This window comes from Littorina saxatilis, linkage group LG4 (genome assembly GCF_037325665.1).
Source record: "Littorina saxatilis isolate snail1 linkage group LG4, US_GU_Lsax_2.0, whole genome shotgun sequence".
NCBI classification, from domain to species: Eukaryota; Metazoa; Mollusca; class Gastropoda; order Littorinimorpha; family Littorinidae; genus Littorina; species Littorina saxatilis.
The window spans coordinates 15,905,163-15,923,188 of NC_090248.1; the positions used below are offsets into that span (position 1 = coordinate 15,905,163).

At 40.3% G+C, this 18,026-nt stretch overlaps 1 protein-coding gene across 3 annotated transcripts in view; it reads left to right on the forward strand.

The window, feature by feature from the left end:
• Nucleotides 1–857: 857 nt before the first annotated feature.
• LOC138964089 (ankyrin repeat domain-containing protein 26-like) overlaps nucleotides 858–18,026 on the forward strand; it is a 609,546-nt gene continuing 592,377 nt past the window's right edge. Inside the window, exons 1-2 of one of the 3 annotated variants that reach the window (XM_070335976.1) lie at nucleotides 858–1,162; nucleotides 2,442–2,556. In XM_070335976.1, coding sequence (XP_070192077.1) covers nucleotides 936–1,162; nucleotides 2,442–2,556 — 342 coding nt within the window. In that variant the 5' untranslated portion in view covers nucleotides 858–935. The remainder of the gene's footprint in view (nucleotides 1,163–2,441; nucleotides 2,557–18,026) is intronic. The other 2 variants (XM_070335974.1, XM_070335975.1) reach the window with 2 other exon arrangements.

The window sequence follows — 18,026 nt, forward strand, 5'->3', positions numbered from 1 at the left end:
TACTCCGGAGTAAATATTTCGTACGAAATTCTTACTCCGAGTACACTTTTCGTACGAGAAAAGAACTCCCCAAGGCACGAAAAAATTACTCCCTCCACGAAACTTTTACTCCCCATTTTTTTCACTTCCAGTAAAAATCTCGTACGCAAAAATGGGATGCGGGCAAAGGGATAATGCAGGGGCGGACGAGGGGGGGGGGGGGGGGGGCACAGGGGGCACGTGCCCCCCCCCCCCGAAAAAAAAGAAGAAAAAAAAGAAAAAAACAAAGATTTTTCTATGCTGATTCTATGACCATTTCTAAGTTCAAATGGCACCAGATGGCACCATTTTGCTTCTTTGGGCAAAATTTTTTCCGGGGGGGCATGCCCCCGGACCCCCCTAGCAAATTCGGGCGCTTCGCGCCCATCACATTCACTTTCGATTCAAAGTGCCCCCCCCCTTACAAAGCAACTGATAAGTGATCTCGCGCACACGAATGTCGCGCTACCCTCCTTCCACCCCTTCCACCACCAAGACTAACAGGGAACAAGGGAGTAAACATTTCGTACACCTGGCATGGGAAGTTAAACTTGCTTGTGTTTGGGTGAAGTAATTTATTCGTTATTTATTCGTCAGGGGAGTAACATTTTTGTGCGAAATGTTTACTCGGAACTCACCTGTCTTGGGGAGTAATTTTCTCGTGTAATGGGGGAGTGCTTTTTTCGTAAAGGGAGTAACTTTTTCGTACGAAATGTTTACTCCGGAGTAAAAATCTCGTGGGAGTAATTTTCTCGTGTTACACCGGTTCGTCGGTTCCCGAGCCACTCCGGTCTAATTATAGCACAGTGTTTTCTGCTATAGCTCAGGGGGTTATAACGTGAGATTGAGGCTCCTATTGTAAAATGGCGGATGTTCGAAGCAGGGTTGGATGAAAGCGGTGTGCGTTCATAGTAACCATGAAGAAGTTCTTCAAAAACATCAGGAAAAAATCACCTGCTAGAGGTGGGCCCCTAGCAGAAGGCTCACCAAAATTAGACAACAGATCCACAGCATCTCTTGTTCTTGGCTATGATGTTCGAGAGAAGGAACTGGGAAAACTACACAAAGCTGCCTGGCTGGGCGACTTGGTGAAAGTGCAGCAATTGGCGAAGAAAGACCCCAGTCCGTTTGATAAAGACAAAAGGTACACCAATGCACATTGCACATTTCGTTAAGTTTCACTGTTTTTCACGTGTGATTTTCTTAACCTTATGTATTAGCGCTTGAAATCTGTGGCTATTGTGACAGTTCTTGTAACATGAATCGACACGAAAAACGAATAGAACTTTAGAAGGCAGAGTGGTGCATGGATAGACCTTATAAAAATAGAATTACAGATGGTAACGGTCACAGACAATGCAAGTTTTCCCGAACGATCAACGATCTTTGACGGATTGGTGCCCTTCCCCATCCCTCCTAAAGAAAAAGGTTTTCTTAATTTGTAATTTGTTTACCAGTGATTGAGTGAATATGAATGCAATAGAAATAACAATAATTTATGAATAAATGAGGGGTACTACTTGACTCCGAATACCCCAGAAAACCCCATATAAAATTGTTAAATCTTACTTCAAATTGAAAGTTTTTGACATGTCCATTAGCCTGATTCGTGCTATCTGCACCTTTATTTTACTGTTTAGAGCTGTATTTTCTACAAAGTCGATGCAGAAATTTTAATGGGTTAAGGTAGATAAATTGTTTTACTTGCGCACAAGTATTGATGACGTCATGTGATTGGTGCTTCCCCTCCTTCGTAAATCCTCGCACAAATACGAAAATAAAGCCATGAACGGTGAAAGTTGTTATATAAGTTATGATTTCAAACAAATATGTAACAAAATACGATGTAAAGAACGGAGAGACTCGGAAACTCGAGTCACTGAGTCGTCGCCACGCTCGAGAACTCAAGTGTAATATTTGAAGTTAAAATCTCCCTCGACTACAGTGCGACAAAATAGCTCAGTCGGTTGAGTCCCCGATTGACGGTGCGCTAGTCCTTACTTTTGTGGTCCAGGGTTCGAATCGCTTTGAAGGCAATTTTATATTTATTTTTTTCTGAACTCGTAATTCTTGTATTTTATTCATTTGCTTCATTCCAAACGGTTTTCAACTTTTTCTTGTTTTCTTAACTCTATATATACTTGTATTTTTTTCATTTTGATTTATCCCAAAGATTTTGAGTCGTGTATTGAAAATCGAATATAGTGCATGAGAGTGCCATTGAACAGCTTTCCCACAATCCCGTATTCTATTTTTAGTAATGGATATTCCCAAGGAAAGGTCAAAGGGCATATGTATCATCGCGTGTCGACTGCTGGTAATAGTACTTAGCTGATTCTATTATGATAGGCTTCTGGTGTAATGTTAAAAGATATATGTGATTATAATGTGTATTTACAATGACAGTATTTTTGGTCATACAGGACACCGCTGCATTTAGCATGCGCCCAAGGTTATGAGAAAATTGTACAGGAGCTGTTGGAGTGGAAAGCAAAGACCAATGTTGGGGATGCTGATTCACGAACACCACTTATGAAGGTTTGGACAGTTTTCAACCAGACTATTTTCTTCAAATATCAGTCCCTATTTTCTTGAATTTTGTTGATTAATAGCCATTTAGTGTTTGTTCTTCCGAAAAAAACTTGTTCTAATGAAATACTGCGTAAGTTTATAATTCTATGCAATAAAACTGACTTTAAATTAATGGAAGTTGCTGGTGTTTCTTTTGTTTCATCAGTAGAAAAATTAAAGAACGGTTGTTGGGACTGTATTAGTTCATCATGATGCATTTTCCTCTCTGCTTAAATATAATTGAAAAGGAGTTTATTTCCTTAAAAAAATCTTTACAAAGCATTACAACAAATAAAGAATGTTTTAGATTGTATTAGATTGAAAAGTGATACACTAACTTGAAATGCAAGAAAAACCCTGAGTTCTTCATTGGTCTTACATCATTGTGAGAGGGATATCTTTGGTTGAGTCGATGCATGAATGATAACAGAAGGTGTCCTTAATTGAGAGCTGTCATCTAATCAGAGTGTCCTCACAATCACAGTACAGATACTGCTCTAAGTAGGCAGGTTGAATTGTGTTTTTGTGTGTGTGAGTGTGTATGTGTGTGTATCTGAGTGTCTCTGTGTGTGTGGTTCTGTACAAGTATACATGTATCAGACCTGGGAACCCATACGATTTTGCCGTATTTTGTACGCCTGATTGTCTAAATTACAATCAGTATGGTTCGTAAAAACAAAATATGACGAGAACAATTTCTAGACTACTTTTCTTCACAAGCGCATCCCTGTTATTCATGTATATTTACTGGGGCACTGTTTATATTAATGATTAAAAATATCTGGATAACTGCATTTCATCAATGATTACAGCTTTTTTCATTAAATATATTGAAAGAAGCATTTGTTTTAAATGTATTGGTAAGCTTGATAAACAGTGCAACGGATGTGTGCGAAGCATGTTTCAATCATCGATGTTCAAATGTTGTGTAAAGTACACTAATTTTTCTGAATATACGCCAAGTTTGTTTGAGAATACTCCCAAGTACAAAACACGGGTTCCCAGTTCTGATGTATAATGCAAAATTCCCTATTTCTACCATTTCTATGAAATGAAAATGAAATGAAAAATGAAATGAAAAAATGAAAATAACTGTAAGTTATTCAGTAATGCTGACCTTGATGTTCTGCAGATTGAATGTACTTTTATGCAACTTGTGTACAATTTTTTTTTTTAAAGTAGGGGGTGCGGCTTATAAAACGGTGCGTCTTGTAATCCGTCAAATACGGTAGTCTTTTGTTAGCAGTACATATATCATGAGCTGAGCAAGCTCCACATGGTATTTTAGAGATGACAGCAGCTTAAAAACCTTAATACTAATAGATGATCGGCCCTTTCTTGTGGTTATCGAACTTGTGTCAATTATCAAGTCACAGAAGAGTAGTTCTAGGATGGTGAGCTTTAAATATTCAATGACTTCGTCATAAGTTATTAATGGAGAACTTTGCTGTGTGTCAGAGATTGGGAATGTACTCAAGTACCTCATGAATAAATAAATACGTCTGTGTTAGGTACCAAGTGCAGTGTCAATGAATAAATTAATAATTGAATGGAAAGTTGTTTTGAGTACTGGATTGCAATTGCCAGCAGACTTAGGCCAACAGATGTTGAGAAAGCAGGATGAAGCTGCTTCCTTGAGTTTTAATGAAAATGTAATTGGGCTTGCATGCACTGGTTCAAATGACAGGTGCATGGCAAACAAGGCAGTTTGGTTTAGGATTCTTTGTTTTGTATTTGTTTGTATATATCCCATGACCTCCCTTCTTTGTCTCTGTAAATCTACTATAGGTATATTTCTTGTATTTTAAGAGTGTTATTGTTACATCATATGCAGGGGTGTTGCTAGACATTTTCATGTTGGCCATTTGGCCGAAACTGTCCAAAAGCTTTAGGACATCTTGGAACATTTTCGGCTACTATTTTGGCTGATACAAAGTCACCGCAACATTGAAGCACAAGACTCAAGAGGGGAACACCAATACATACAATCTTTTTATTTTTTTATTTAAAAAAAAAAAAAATTTTTAAACAGTATTTTATTCGTAAACAGACACATGATAATATAACAACATCATTAAGAAGGAGCACAACAAGTTTAAAACTTATGATAAGTGCTCACATAAACATGCCTGAAATTTCATGGCGGAATATGATCAATGCGACACATTTTTGAAAAAAGAGAAGAAAAAAGAAAGGAGAAAAACAACAAGGAAAACTTAGTTTGAATTATCGAACACAATCTGTGTCAATACCGAAAACGAAAACAAATACAAAACAATAACGAAAGACACAACAAAATATCAAAAAGTAGATGGGCCCCAAGTAATATATTTAAAATCAACAAAACAAAACAACATCGAACTAAGGTGTCCCAAAGCGGTTTGATTTCTCAATATAGCTTTGGACAACAACAAAAATAGCACTATTTTCAAATATGGAAATGTTTGAATCACCTGTCAGGAGTGTGTCAATATTAACAAATTCTGGAGCTAATGTACCGATTGTTGCGGTTCTTGCATCATTAAACAGGGGACATGATAACAAATAGTGAAGAACAGTTTCAGCAAAATAACCACAAGAACATTCCGGGTTGTTTACTAGGTGGCGATTAAACATATCATATTGTAAATCACTCATTCCAAGTCTTAACCTGCAATGCAAAACTTCAGTTTTGCGATTTGGGGAATAGTAATATGGTGGAATTGAAATATCAAAAGCTGTGAAATGTCGCATGAACAGACCAACAGAATCACATTGTTGTATATTTTCAGGCAACTTATTCCAGAGACTAGTTGCAGAAGGAATAAAAGATGACTTGTACAAATCTGATTTACACTGGGGAGTCTTACGCTCTAGTGGGCGTCTGTGGTGGTAGGGATTTAGGTCAGAAACAAGAGGTGGCAATAAAACGGTGAGGTAATTTGGTACATTGCCGTGGACCATTTTATAATATAGCATTAATTTGTGACGACGTCTTCACTCTGTAAGTGGTATAAAGCCAGATTCTGTATACAATTTTTCGTGCGAAGTGCCTTTAACAGCACCAACAATAATTCTAATGGATTCGAGTTGCAGCTTCTCCAGCTCATCTGAAAGCTTTGAACAATTATCCCACACAACATCGCAATAATCAAAATGAGGTAAAATAAAGGATTTATACATTGCTTCTAGGGATCTTCGACTGAGCCTATATTTATAAGATTTTAAACAAGCCACAAGTACTCGACAAGTTGCCACAATAGACTGTATGTGTAAGGCCCATTTACAATTATCTTGAAAAATAACACCTGACTATCTTTTTCTATGAGGGCTACATCGCCAAAAACAAGGGGAAATTTCTGTATACATCGTTGACCGGAAAAGGATATTAACTCTGTTTTCGACTGATTAAATTTCACTTTCCATTTAATGGCCCAATTTGCAATCTTACCTAAATCAGAATTAAGTATTTCAGTTCTACGGAAAGGGTCATCGAGGCTTAAATACATGCTGGTATCATCTGCAAATAGTTTAATCACTGATTCAATATTGTCAACAATGTCGTTTATATAAACCAAAAAGAGGAGAGGTCCTAATACTGACCCTTGGGGAACACCCGCAGAAACCGGCAAAAACTGTGACTTACAACCTTTTACCACAACACATTGTTTTCTTTCCCTCAAATAATTCTCAAACCAAAAATACAGCTGTCCCCTTATGCCAATAGCGTATAACTTTTTCATCAAACCCTTGTGCCAAACTCTGTCGAAAGCTTTTGACACGTCAAAGAAAATCGCCTGTGATGTTATCTTATCATCAAAATACATACAATCATTGTCTTAGGAACACAGATTACAGGGGCGGAGCAGTTAAGCCAGAGGGGGGGGGGGGGGGGGTACAACCTGGGGTCCAGGTTCCCGTTGGGTCTGGGGGGCAAAGCCCCCTTGAAACTGAAGAATTTTAGCTATTTTATAAACAATTTGTGGCTTATCCTTGATTTTAAGCATGATCAACTGGTGTCAGCAACCACTCATTATTTCTTTTAACGTTAGTATTAAATAATGGCAATTTATCTTCACTGATATCTGCTCCCGACATCATATAGTATGGTTAGAAGGAAGACTGTGACAATTAAACAATTAGCTCTTCCCCCGGCTTTACAGACAAAAAGAAAAAGAAATCACAGACAGAATTTTTTTTTTTGAGGGGGGGGGGGGGGGACAGCCGGGGGGCGGGGGTCTGGAACCCCTGTAACACCCGCCCCTGGATTATATGTTGCTTACTGCAACTGAAACAATCAGCTTTGCTGATTTAACTACATCAGACACCAGTTCTCTGAAACTTTTTCAAACCTTTAACTTTAATTTCTTGAAAGTAAAACTCTTCCAAGCTTGTGCTAATCTTGACAAGCCTTGGGTAACATGACTGGTAAAACACAAATAAAAAAACCGTGTAGGGTGAGCCATTTTGCTTGGAAACCACGATTTGGAGGACGCTTTTCATTCTCTGGCTCAGCAGATTAAATTTTGATTCGCGGTGACTATCGTCTATGTCGTCTGCTTCGATCGACTCGACAACACTACTACCACTCACGCTGACACTGTCCACATTCGCGGTGTTCCTGTCATTTTGTCCGGAATCACTTACCTTGGCGAAGGGTAGCAAACCTTGGCCAATTTAGGTTTTTTTCTTTTTTGGTTGCGACATGCTGTTCAAATCCAAATCGAAAGCACTGACTGACTGAAAAACTATCACGAACCAGCGAACGCAAACGCTGAGAGTGTGGTTTCCCTTGTCCAAGGGAACCCACTCTGGCATCTATATTTATTGGCAATGGTTTTCGTTCAAAACATTGATGTTTCGTTTTTGGTATTCGCGAAGGAAATAAACGTCAGTCAGTTGACTAAGTACATCGGCAGCAGTTTTAGCAATCAAAGCCTGACCAATACAAAAAAACTGGACAAACTTTGGCCGATTTAGGCGAATACTCTTCGGACATTTGGCCGATAGGGACATGAAAGTTTCGGCCAAAGTACAACAAAATCGGCGATTGGCCGAAGGGCCGACCCAAACGACACCCCTGCATATGATGTATCAATTGCACTCTTATAACACATAAAATAGTGGATAAATAAGGGTGCAACAAATACATCATAGCTAGCTCTACTTTCTGTCGTCCTTGACATTCCAAAATGCACATGTACCTGCTGACTGGATCGATGTGCAAGGGATTACCACGGTTTTGAGAACTTGCGCGAGAATCGTTCAGTGCTATAGCTGAGTTTTAGTCTCAACTTGCCGAGACTATCATCACAGCGTCATAGATTTCATGACTTCTGTCGTCCATCGCGTCATATTCTGGGGACGTAATCTGTTTCCTTCTATTCGCTGTTCTTTTTCTCTCTTGTGATCAACATCTTCTTCTTCTTGGCGTTCGCAGAGGTTACACGATCAATCCAGCACTGGTGATAAATGTTGTCGTTTTCTCCAACTCCTGTCGACTGCCGTATAGTTTGGTCTGCAAGGGAATTGGCGACGGCCACACTTCTTTTCGTTCCTCATCTAGTAAGGGACATCGCTGTAAGATGTGTGTGATCAACATGAAAAAGCCGTGTGTGTGTGAGTGTGTGCGCTCGTTGGTGCTGGCTCTCTCAGCTAAAACAGAAGTCAAACTAGCAATCTTTAAAAGCCCAGTCCGTCCGACTAGCACTGCTAATATTTTCAGGCTATGCTCATGCCTATGAAGTTACAGGCGTGCTCTTTTTGGTACACACGCTTTTATAGCTACATCATCGACTAGGACAGTCCTCTGGAAAGGCTGTTTAATGCATTTTGCGAGTATTTCTAGCTCTTCTGCCGTGCAGTAGGCTCTATAGATGATCAAGGTGTCCAAGATCTCAGTAGATGCGTGTGTAACCACTAGTTATTCCCCCCTCTGCTTCTTTACCTCTGTAAACTTGTAGAGCTAGTTATTTTTCGATAAACACCCAGCAACCAAACAAATAACGACCCAGCAACAGCCTGAACCCTCGATAGCGCAATGGGTTGAGAAGCTGTTCTGCGTCGGTACTACTTTTGCGACTGAAAAGTTCCGAACGCTCTAATGTACGAAGTATACATCTCTGGAGCAAACAATATAAACATACCGCATTTAAATTAACAACTACAGGCTTGAACACATGAATCTCCATATAAAATCCATGAGTTTGGTTGTTTTCTGAATCTAGGTCTGCTGTGCACAAACGTTCATCACAAGCAAATTCCCAAGGCAAGTAACTCTCATACTTTGTCTAGCGACAAGAGTAGTTCCCCTTTCAAATTTCTTTTCACTCAGTTTCTTCGACAACAGATTGCAATCCGACGGTCAGTTTTCAACAATATTTAATTTAATAAACAGATCACACGCAACCAAATGCACACATCTCATCAATTTAAACAACATAAAGCGGTTTCATACACTATTTTCTCCAGAAAACTGAACTTCATACAGTTTTTAACGTTGGAACACGGGTGCAAAAGTTCGTCTGCTAGTCCCATTTGACGAAAGAACACTATCCTAAGCGATACCAAAACATATACAGAACACACAATATCTGCCTTTGCCGCCACAGCAGAATAACAGGATATCTGTGTACTTGATTTTAGTCCAAAATAGGAAAACTGACAAGAAGTGTTAACAGAATGGAATGATTTGCACGGAACTATACAACCGCGCATTAATCGATCGCCTGCGCAGGTTGACTGGTTGAGTGAATAGGATTCGATCAAACTTTCTCAAAAAAACTGAAGAAAGGAGGAATAAAGAGGTTACACACCTCGTCTCAGTGATTATAAAAAATAATGGTCTCAGTTCGCGGTCATGAAAAAGCTCGCTAAAGCTCGCATTTTTCATGATCCGCTAACTTCGACCATTACTTTTAATAATCACTGAGACTCGGCATGTAACCTCTACGTATTCAGTGAAATCAGTGTACGAGGCTTTCAACTGACGGAGACATTGACGCCGCCATTATGTACCAACTTGGCATAGATCAACAGGCTAAGGTATGTGGAGAGGTTAAGCATTCAGTGCCTCATCTGAACCGACAACTGAAGCTTAATGTTTCCATCGCACTTTGTCTTTTAGGTCTTCAGGGGATATACAGGTTACAACACAATCGTGATTTTTTTTATATGGCTTCTATTTCAGTCAAGACCCAGCGGGAATATCAAAGGGACTCACTCGCCAAAGGCTCGTGTGTCCCTTGATATTCATCCGCTGGGTCTTGACTGAAATACAGTGGAGTCCAGCTATAACGAACCTGGGTATAACGAAATCCCTCTTTTAACAAACTGCCATTGATTTCCCGGCAGACAACCTTCTATTTCTTACTTGTTACTTTCCGGCTACATCGAACCTTTTGAACTTATTTGCATAACGAACCCCTCTTTTACCAACACGTTTTCATCGCCCCAGAGCCGTTTTGTCTCTAAAAGTCACAAGGCTACAACGAACTGATGTCAATAATTGTCTCCAAAGACAAAAATACACAAACACAAGTGCACATCGCGTGATGAGCGAACTCTGAACAAACTAACAGCGGGAGGTGCAGGAACAGATCGAACCAAAACCGAAAGTTGTGGTGACGTCATGACATTTTGCTAAAAACAATGGCTGACGAACAAGGTTTCGAAATCTGGAACTGTTTTTTTGTTTTCTCCGATCCGTGACCGAGTGACGCGATATAGAACCACGCGTTCGTTTGAATCAATACTCTCCTCAGGCAGTGAAGTCTCCTAAATTGCTCAACACTGTGGACAGTCCGGAGTTATGTCCCGTGAATGAGCGAGTCAAAGTTTTATTGTGAAAACTGACGCTTTTCATGCACTTCCCGCTGTTAGTTTGCCTCTCTCTATGGATTATATTATGAAGCTGTTGAAAACATGCAGATTGTACTCTCCAAGGAAAGATCGATGTGACGATCATTTGAAGGTGATTGGGAAAACTTGTCTTGAGGCCATTTAGGGTTGAAAACTCTACAGCGAATTACTGATATAACGAACGAAAATGTATCTCCCTTGAGATTCGTTGTACCCGGACTCCAGCGTGAGGGATTTTGCAGCCAGCGCAGTGAAGATAAAGAGGGAAACATTTTCCCTGCTCATGCGGCAGCAAGCAGCAGATGTCTCTGAACTGTATAATTATGTATATACAAAATCACTGAACATTTCAGTAAATTTGTAAATTTCCAGTTTCACTCAGGGATTTTAAAAATTTCCTAAAAATTCTAGGAAATTTGTAAATTTCCTGAAATTATCGTGCCACTTTTTGATGAATTTACTGAACAATGAAAAATCAGTTTCAGTAAATTTGTCAAATTCTTCAAATAAAAATTTATTTTTTTTCCTCATTCTGCATTCTGATTTTAACAGATTAACTAAAACTCTAAAAGGAAATTAAAATTTAAAAACAATATTTATTTGAGTATGACTGACACACCACCAAATTCACTTAACAGGAAAATCAGAACTTGTAAATTTGTCAGATAATTAATTTTTCAGGCATATTTTTCAATTTAGTTTTGTATCCTTCATTTGTACATGTAGTCAAGTTTTGACTAAATGTTTTAACAAAGAGGGGGAATCGAGACGAGGGTTGTGGTGTATGTGTGTGTGTCTGTGTGTGTGTAGAGCGATTCAGAGTAAACTACTGGACCGATGTTTGTGAAATTTCACATGTTCCTGGGAATGATATCCCCAGATGTTTTTTCACTTTTTCGATAAATGTCTTTGATGACGTCATATCCGGCTTTTTGTAATGAAATTGATTGAAATTTTGGCCAAGCAATCTTCGACGAAGGTCGGACTTTGGTATTGCATTTCAGCTTGGAGGCTTAGAAATTAATTAATGATTTTGGTCATTAAGGCGAAGTGCGCCACTGAATTTAGAGTGATGGGACTTACAGTTACACAGCCATTTTGAGTTGTTGGCAGTTTTGCACCTTTCAATCTGTCTACTTTTATGACATGCATATGATTACACTATACAAATTCATCAAAGTCTCTAAAAATATATTTCATTGTACCAACCCGGTGAATTTTTCCGTCTTTTTATTCACCGTTTCGATAAAAATTACGATTTTCAACCCTTGACAACAGACATTTCTGCTCGCCCAACGCGGGAACGTCGTATACCGTTTGAACAGCAGTTCTCTCCCCTGTGTCAATCGGCGGTTATTTTCGGTTAAATATGGATTCTCCTGCGGGAACCCCCCTATTTTTCAAACAAGCAAACCACAGACACTTTCCATATAAGGTGGTATGGCGTAAATCCCTGGCCACGATTGGTCAGATAGGCTCGCGTGGCTTTTCGCGTTTTAAAGTCGTCTGCTCACCACGTTTAGTTTTCGACTGAGTTGGCTTAGAAAAATGGCTCGTGTGAAAAGATCAACGCTCCGAAAAACACAGAATAAAGGCAAGCCTACGAGAAGACAACAACTGAAGAGTTGCAGAGACAAGAGAACAACTAAAACACAATCAGTGACAAAGCGCACAAAAACTGGATCGACCGCTGTGGCATGCAGATCAAATTCGGCGTCAGGAGAGTGTGTTCTTGGCGGCTTGATGCGAACACAGTTCAAGACGAACACATACACAGCAGCCACCGCGTCAAAAGCGCCAGGTCCAGAGGCTTCCCAAACAAGGAGATGTCTTGTTGATATGGAAACTGTAAACAAACTTTGTTGTCCACAATGTAAACAGCCAACGCTGTCACTATGCCCAGACTCAAAACAGGGACACGGCCTTGCAGTGTACGCGCATGTCTCTTGTTCAACGTGTGAGGAAGTTGTTCCAGGTACTGCTGGATACCTTGCTTCCAAAAAAAGCGGTCAAACGGATTATGGTCTCAACAGGCAAGCCGTTTATGTTCTTGACATCAGTGTAAGCTACGACGGATCATGGCTGACCAGGGGGCACTCGTCCCACATTGGAATAGGGTGTGTTGTAGACGTGCTGACTGGCATTTGCTTAGACGCTCATGTTATGTGCAACTACTGCCATGTTTGCCAGACAACTGGAAACAAACTTCTCCAGGAGAAACCCCTGGAGTATGCTGCCTGGCTGGTAAAACATATGGACATCTGTAGTAATATTAATCATAATAAAAATCATCATCATCGTAATGACAGTCGACATGGCGACAGTGGAAACAGGCATTTACAACAGCAAAACGTTTGAAAAAGGACAGTAATGCATCAGCACAAAATCCAGTCTCTGTCGCACTTCACTCATGTCTCTCTGTCATCCTTCCGTCCATCCATCCATCCATCCATCCATCCATCCATCCATCCATCCATCCATCCTTCTATCCATCTGATGTCCCTCTGTCCTCCATCCATCTAATCATCCGTCTGTCTGTCCAACCATTCATCCATCATCCATCTATTCATCCCTCCATCTATCCCTTCACATGCCCTTTCACACGCAAATCTGCAAGCAGTTATATGCATAATCGTTGCATCCCTGATACATAGCATCACATTAACGTTTTCAAAAAACAAAACATTATTACTATTTTTTTAAGCAATCGACAAAAACAACAAAAATAGCATACACATAAAACAAGATCGTGCAATATCTCATATTCACTGTACCCACTCACTGCGTATTTTAAACGCGTTCATGATGAAGGTTGCAAGTCTAAGTAATATTGATCTGTTTGGTGTCGCTAGAAGTAGCGCCAGTTTAAAGCTTGATGGACGGTTGTAATATTTTGCAGGTATGTAGTACTCACGAATACCAGCATATTTTGGACATTTCAAAACAAAATGAATTTCATCTTCGGTCTCGTTTGCGCAGAATGGACACAAGTAATCTACAGCTGTTGACGACCGAATGTGTCGTAATCGGTGCACTTTGAGTGGCGAGACACCAAGTCTTAACCTAATCAGGCAGTTTCTTGCTTTGACGTGCTTCAGGTCATTTAAGTATGAAGACATAGATAAGGCTGACTTGAAAGTGCTATAGAAAAGGAATCGTTCTTTACTTTGTACGGTTTCTATCCACTCTTGCTTGTATAATGTGACTAGTCTGTTCTTGAATTCCGTTATGAACGCATTTTCATTTCCAACGCCTTGTTGAATCCAAACTTGGTCAAAGCCGTATTTGTATAGCGCATAGCAAACTGATGACGCCCATGTTCTTTTATTTTGTTCGTGTAAATAAAGCAGCATTTTATAAGCTTTCTGTGGCAATCGATGACTAGGCATTTTCAGGATGCGCAACCAAAATCGTATGGACTTAACAAACGTGTTGACAAATAACGGGTGTCTGCCAGTTTCTCCATACACAAGTGTGTTTGGTGTTTTCATGCTTGTGTTCAGAAACCTCTTAAGGGCAAACAGATGCGAGAGAGAGAGAGAGAGAGAGAGAGAGAGAGAGAGAGAGAGAGAGAGAGAGAGAGAGAGAGAGAGAGAGAGAGAGAGAGAGAGGAAGAGACAGAGAGAGAGAGAGAGAGAGAGAGAGAGAGAGAGAGAGAGAGAGAGAGAGAGAGAGAGAGAGAGAGAGAGAGAGAGAGAGAGAGAGAGAGAGAGACACACAGGGGCAGAGAGAGACAGATAGAGAAATAGAGAGAGAGAACTCAGAACTTTATAACATAAGGATAAAGGTTTTAGGCTTAGCCTAATCTTCCAACCTGTCCTTGGAACATATACAGAGAATAGTTGTAAATGTAAGCAAAAGACTGCACACACGCACACACGAGAGAGGGAGAGAGAGAGATAACAGTGTGTTGACTTTAATGCTGCCAAACTAAAGAAATTGAGTTTATTCAATCAAAAAAGCACTTGTTTTTCCTTAGATATATTTTCAGTAAATTTGCAAATTTCCTGGCCCTTCAAACCAGGAAATTTACAAATTTCCCAGAATTTTTAGGAAATGTACAAAATCCCTGAGTGAAACAGAAAATTTACAAATTTCCTGAAATTTCCAGGGATTTTGTAAATTTTCTGGTTTTGACAATTTACTGTAACATATGTATATATTATATACAAACAAAAGCAACGCGTATACAATTATTTTCTCTGGAAAAGTCTGCCATAAATTCAAGACATTGGTACCTAACTCACGATCGTATTCATCCACCAAATAACTTCAGCTTCCCTTTTCAGCCCAAGAAGAAAACTTTTTTTTCGGTTGAATATGTTTCACTTTAAAAAAAAAAGTAATACATACCAAACTAACATTTGTAAAGTGCAGACTATCTTTGAAACGATTTATTAATTACAGAACGATTATTGAAAGTGTTTCACTCTCAGGCAGATTAGCCAGTGGTGTCATGTAGCATCCATGGCGGCTGCAATAGCGCGGAGTGACCGGAACTTTGGGGTCAGGCAACATCTGGTAAACGTTATGTGGCGGGTGTGTGTTGCCGAAAAGGAATGAGCGGTGCGTGGACATTATCTTTCTCGTGTCTTTAGCTCCGCCCAGTCCACCACGACTGACAGCCGTTGGAATTTGAATTCAAATTTGGCGAGTGAATTTTTTTTCTGAAAGTACGTTATCCAGGGGTTATTATAAACACTTTTTGGGGTGCATGTGTGGTGTACACCTTCAAATGTTTGCTTGACAAAAATGGTGCTTTTGAGTTTGGTATAGACAGAGTATTTTTGAAAATAATATTTCAAGTGAGAGCTCGTTTCCTGAAAAGGGCTGGACATTAGACTGAAGTGCCACGCGCCGCTCTGCTTTTATACCCGACCCTCGGCCTTTAAAGATGATGCAGACGTGCTGAACACCTGGATGATAACAAGGTGGGTGGGAGACTTTGAGAACTTCAAAACGGGCAAGTAAAGGTGAAAGATAGTATGCACATGAACGCTCGTTGCATGACCACTGTAAAACAGGCGGTTCATGAAAAGTACATATCTTTTACACAGTTGTAGTCAAATTTACTTTCAAAAGTTAAACACGTCCCGGATGTGATCGCAGGAATGTTACAACTTACATCAACTATAAGGTGTTGTCACATCTGACATTTATTTGGTATTTATTTGGTGACAGTGTTTAGTCCACTTGGAAAGACTGTTTGTAGCTTTCTGATCCAAAACTGTTCCCTCTCGTGCCTGTGTGTAGGGTTGTTGGTGTACACATATATATAATATATATATATTATATATATGGGATATTCTCAGGGTTGGATAACTGAATGGATTGATACAGGTGACATTAGGATCAATTTTGTGTAAATTAGTCGGACATGAATGTTCTCTTGTACATAATTTTATGAAGCTAGAATAGCATTTTTGACTCACATGCGAAGCAAAAGTGAGTCTATGTACTCACCCGAGTCGTCCGTCCGTCCGTCCGTCCGTCCGTCCGGACGTCCGTCCGTCCGTCCGTCCGGAAAACTTTAACGTTGGATATTTCTTGGACACTATTCAGTCTATCAGTACCAAATTTGGCAAGATGGTGTATGATGACAAGGCCCCAAAAAACATACATAGCACCTTGACCTTGCTTCAAGGTCAAGGTCGCAGGGGCCATAAATGTTGTCTAAAAAACAGCTATTTTTCACATTTTTCCCATTTTCTCTGAAGTTTTTGAGATTCAATACCTCACCTATATATGATATATAGGGCAAAGTAAGCCCCATCTTTTGATACCAGTTTGGTTTACCTTGCTTCAAGGTCAAGGTCACAGGAGCTCTTCAAAGTTGGATTGTATACATATTTTGAAGTGACCTTGACCCTGAACTATGGAAGATAACTGTTTCAAACTTAAATATTATGTGGGGCACATGTTATGCTTTCATCATGAGACACATTTGGTCACATATGATCAAGGTCAAGGTCACTTTGACCCTTATGAAATGTGACCAAAATAAGGTAGTGAACCACTAAAAGTGACCATATCTCATGGTAGAAAGAGCCAATAAGCACCATTGTACTTCCTATGTCTTGAATTAACAGCTTTATGTTGCAAGACCTTGGATGACCTTGACCTTGGGTCAAGGTCACATGTATTTTGGTAGGAAAAATGTGTAAAGCATGTGAGTCGTATGGGCTTTGCCCTTCTTGTTTAAATAATTGTTTTTAAATTTTATTTTTTTTACAGTGAAATCCTCATTTTAAGACCTCCAACAAAATTGGAGAAAATCAGGTTTTAAAAAAGGAGTCTTGAAATGGGAGTAAACTTTCATACATTATGAATAGAACATCTGAGTAAACTTTCATACATTATGAATAGAACATCTGAGTAAACTTTCATACATTATGAATAGAACATCTGAGTAAACTTTCATTAAATTACATCCTTTACCCAACTCACAAATAGCAATTAACTCTAGTTCAGTGCTGGTAACGCTGTACGCGTCCCCTTGGTAACAAGGAAGGCGCCTCTAAAAAAAGAGTGACAGAGACCCGTAAGGGTGTCAAAGCCAGCCCGGAAACGAGGCCCCTTCCGTATGCGTGCGCATACGCCGCCATCTTATCATTCTCAACTCAGCGCCCAACAGGACTGGTCGCTTTACTGTACGCTCCGACTGTTTTCAGTCTTGTTGCTTGGTCTTCTGACTTTGGCTTCTACCCCTTGGTCTGCCGCCTAGCTGGGTCTGCTTCCTTGCCGTTATTGGGTGAGAGATTTCTTGTTTTTGTAAACTTTGGCGACATATTGTCGCATGTTTGTGAACTTATGAAATTTTCTTGAAGAAATATTTTTCGTGAGTTTGCTTTACCATGGCGGATAGCGTCAAGCCTAAGACTAGTTCGAGACAGGCTTCGGCTACTACTTCTCCTACCGCTAGTTTAGCTTCGTCTAAGTCTTCTTCTAGAAGGGAGAGTGCTGGAAAGGCCGCTTCTTCTCTTTCTGGGTCGGGGATTGATAAATGTCTGAAAGTTGTTGACAAAACTTCGTCCGCCATGTTGTCCGTTGAAAAGGACAAGGTCACGCTTTGTGACAAAAATGTTTCGAATGTGGATAAACATGTTGTGTTGTCGGGGGCCCCTGGCGATTCAGGGTTTTTGCCCGCCGATATTGCGTCTTTGCTTCTGACTATTAGTTCACAGGTTTCGACTTTGGCCGCCGATTTGACGGCGACGAAAGCAGAGTTACGTTCTTCCGTTTCAGCTTCCTCTCTCGCAGGTGCAGCTGTGGCTGCTACTTCGGTGGTCCAGGCTGAGGTTCATGCGTCGCAGCAGGGCGATGGACGTCTTGTGCCCTCGTTGTCTGAGCATGGGCTCTTTGAAGGTATGTCCTCACCACATGGTGCCGGGTTCTCCGGTGCCAGTGGTGTGCAAAAACAGGAGCGAGTAGACCGTGTTCGCGGCGAAAGCACCGAAACCCCCGCCGTTAATCCGCATCGAGCGCTTTCGGTAGAGGCTAGGAGCCCTGTTGTTCGTAGGGATTTGTCATACCACTCTCACTCAGAGTCGGGTCGATCATTTCCCCTTCCGCCCTGGGGGCAGGAAGATGTTGGTGGC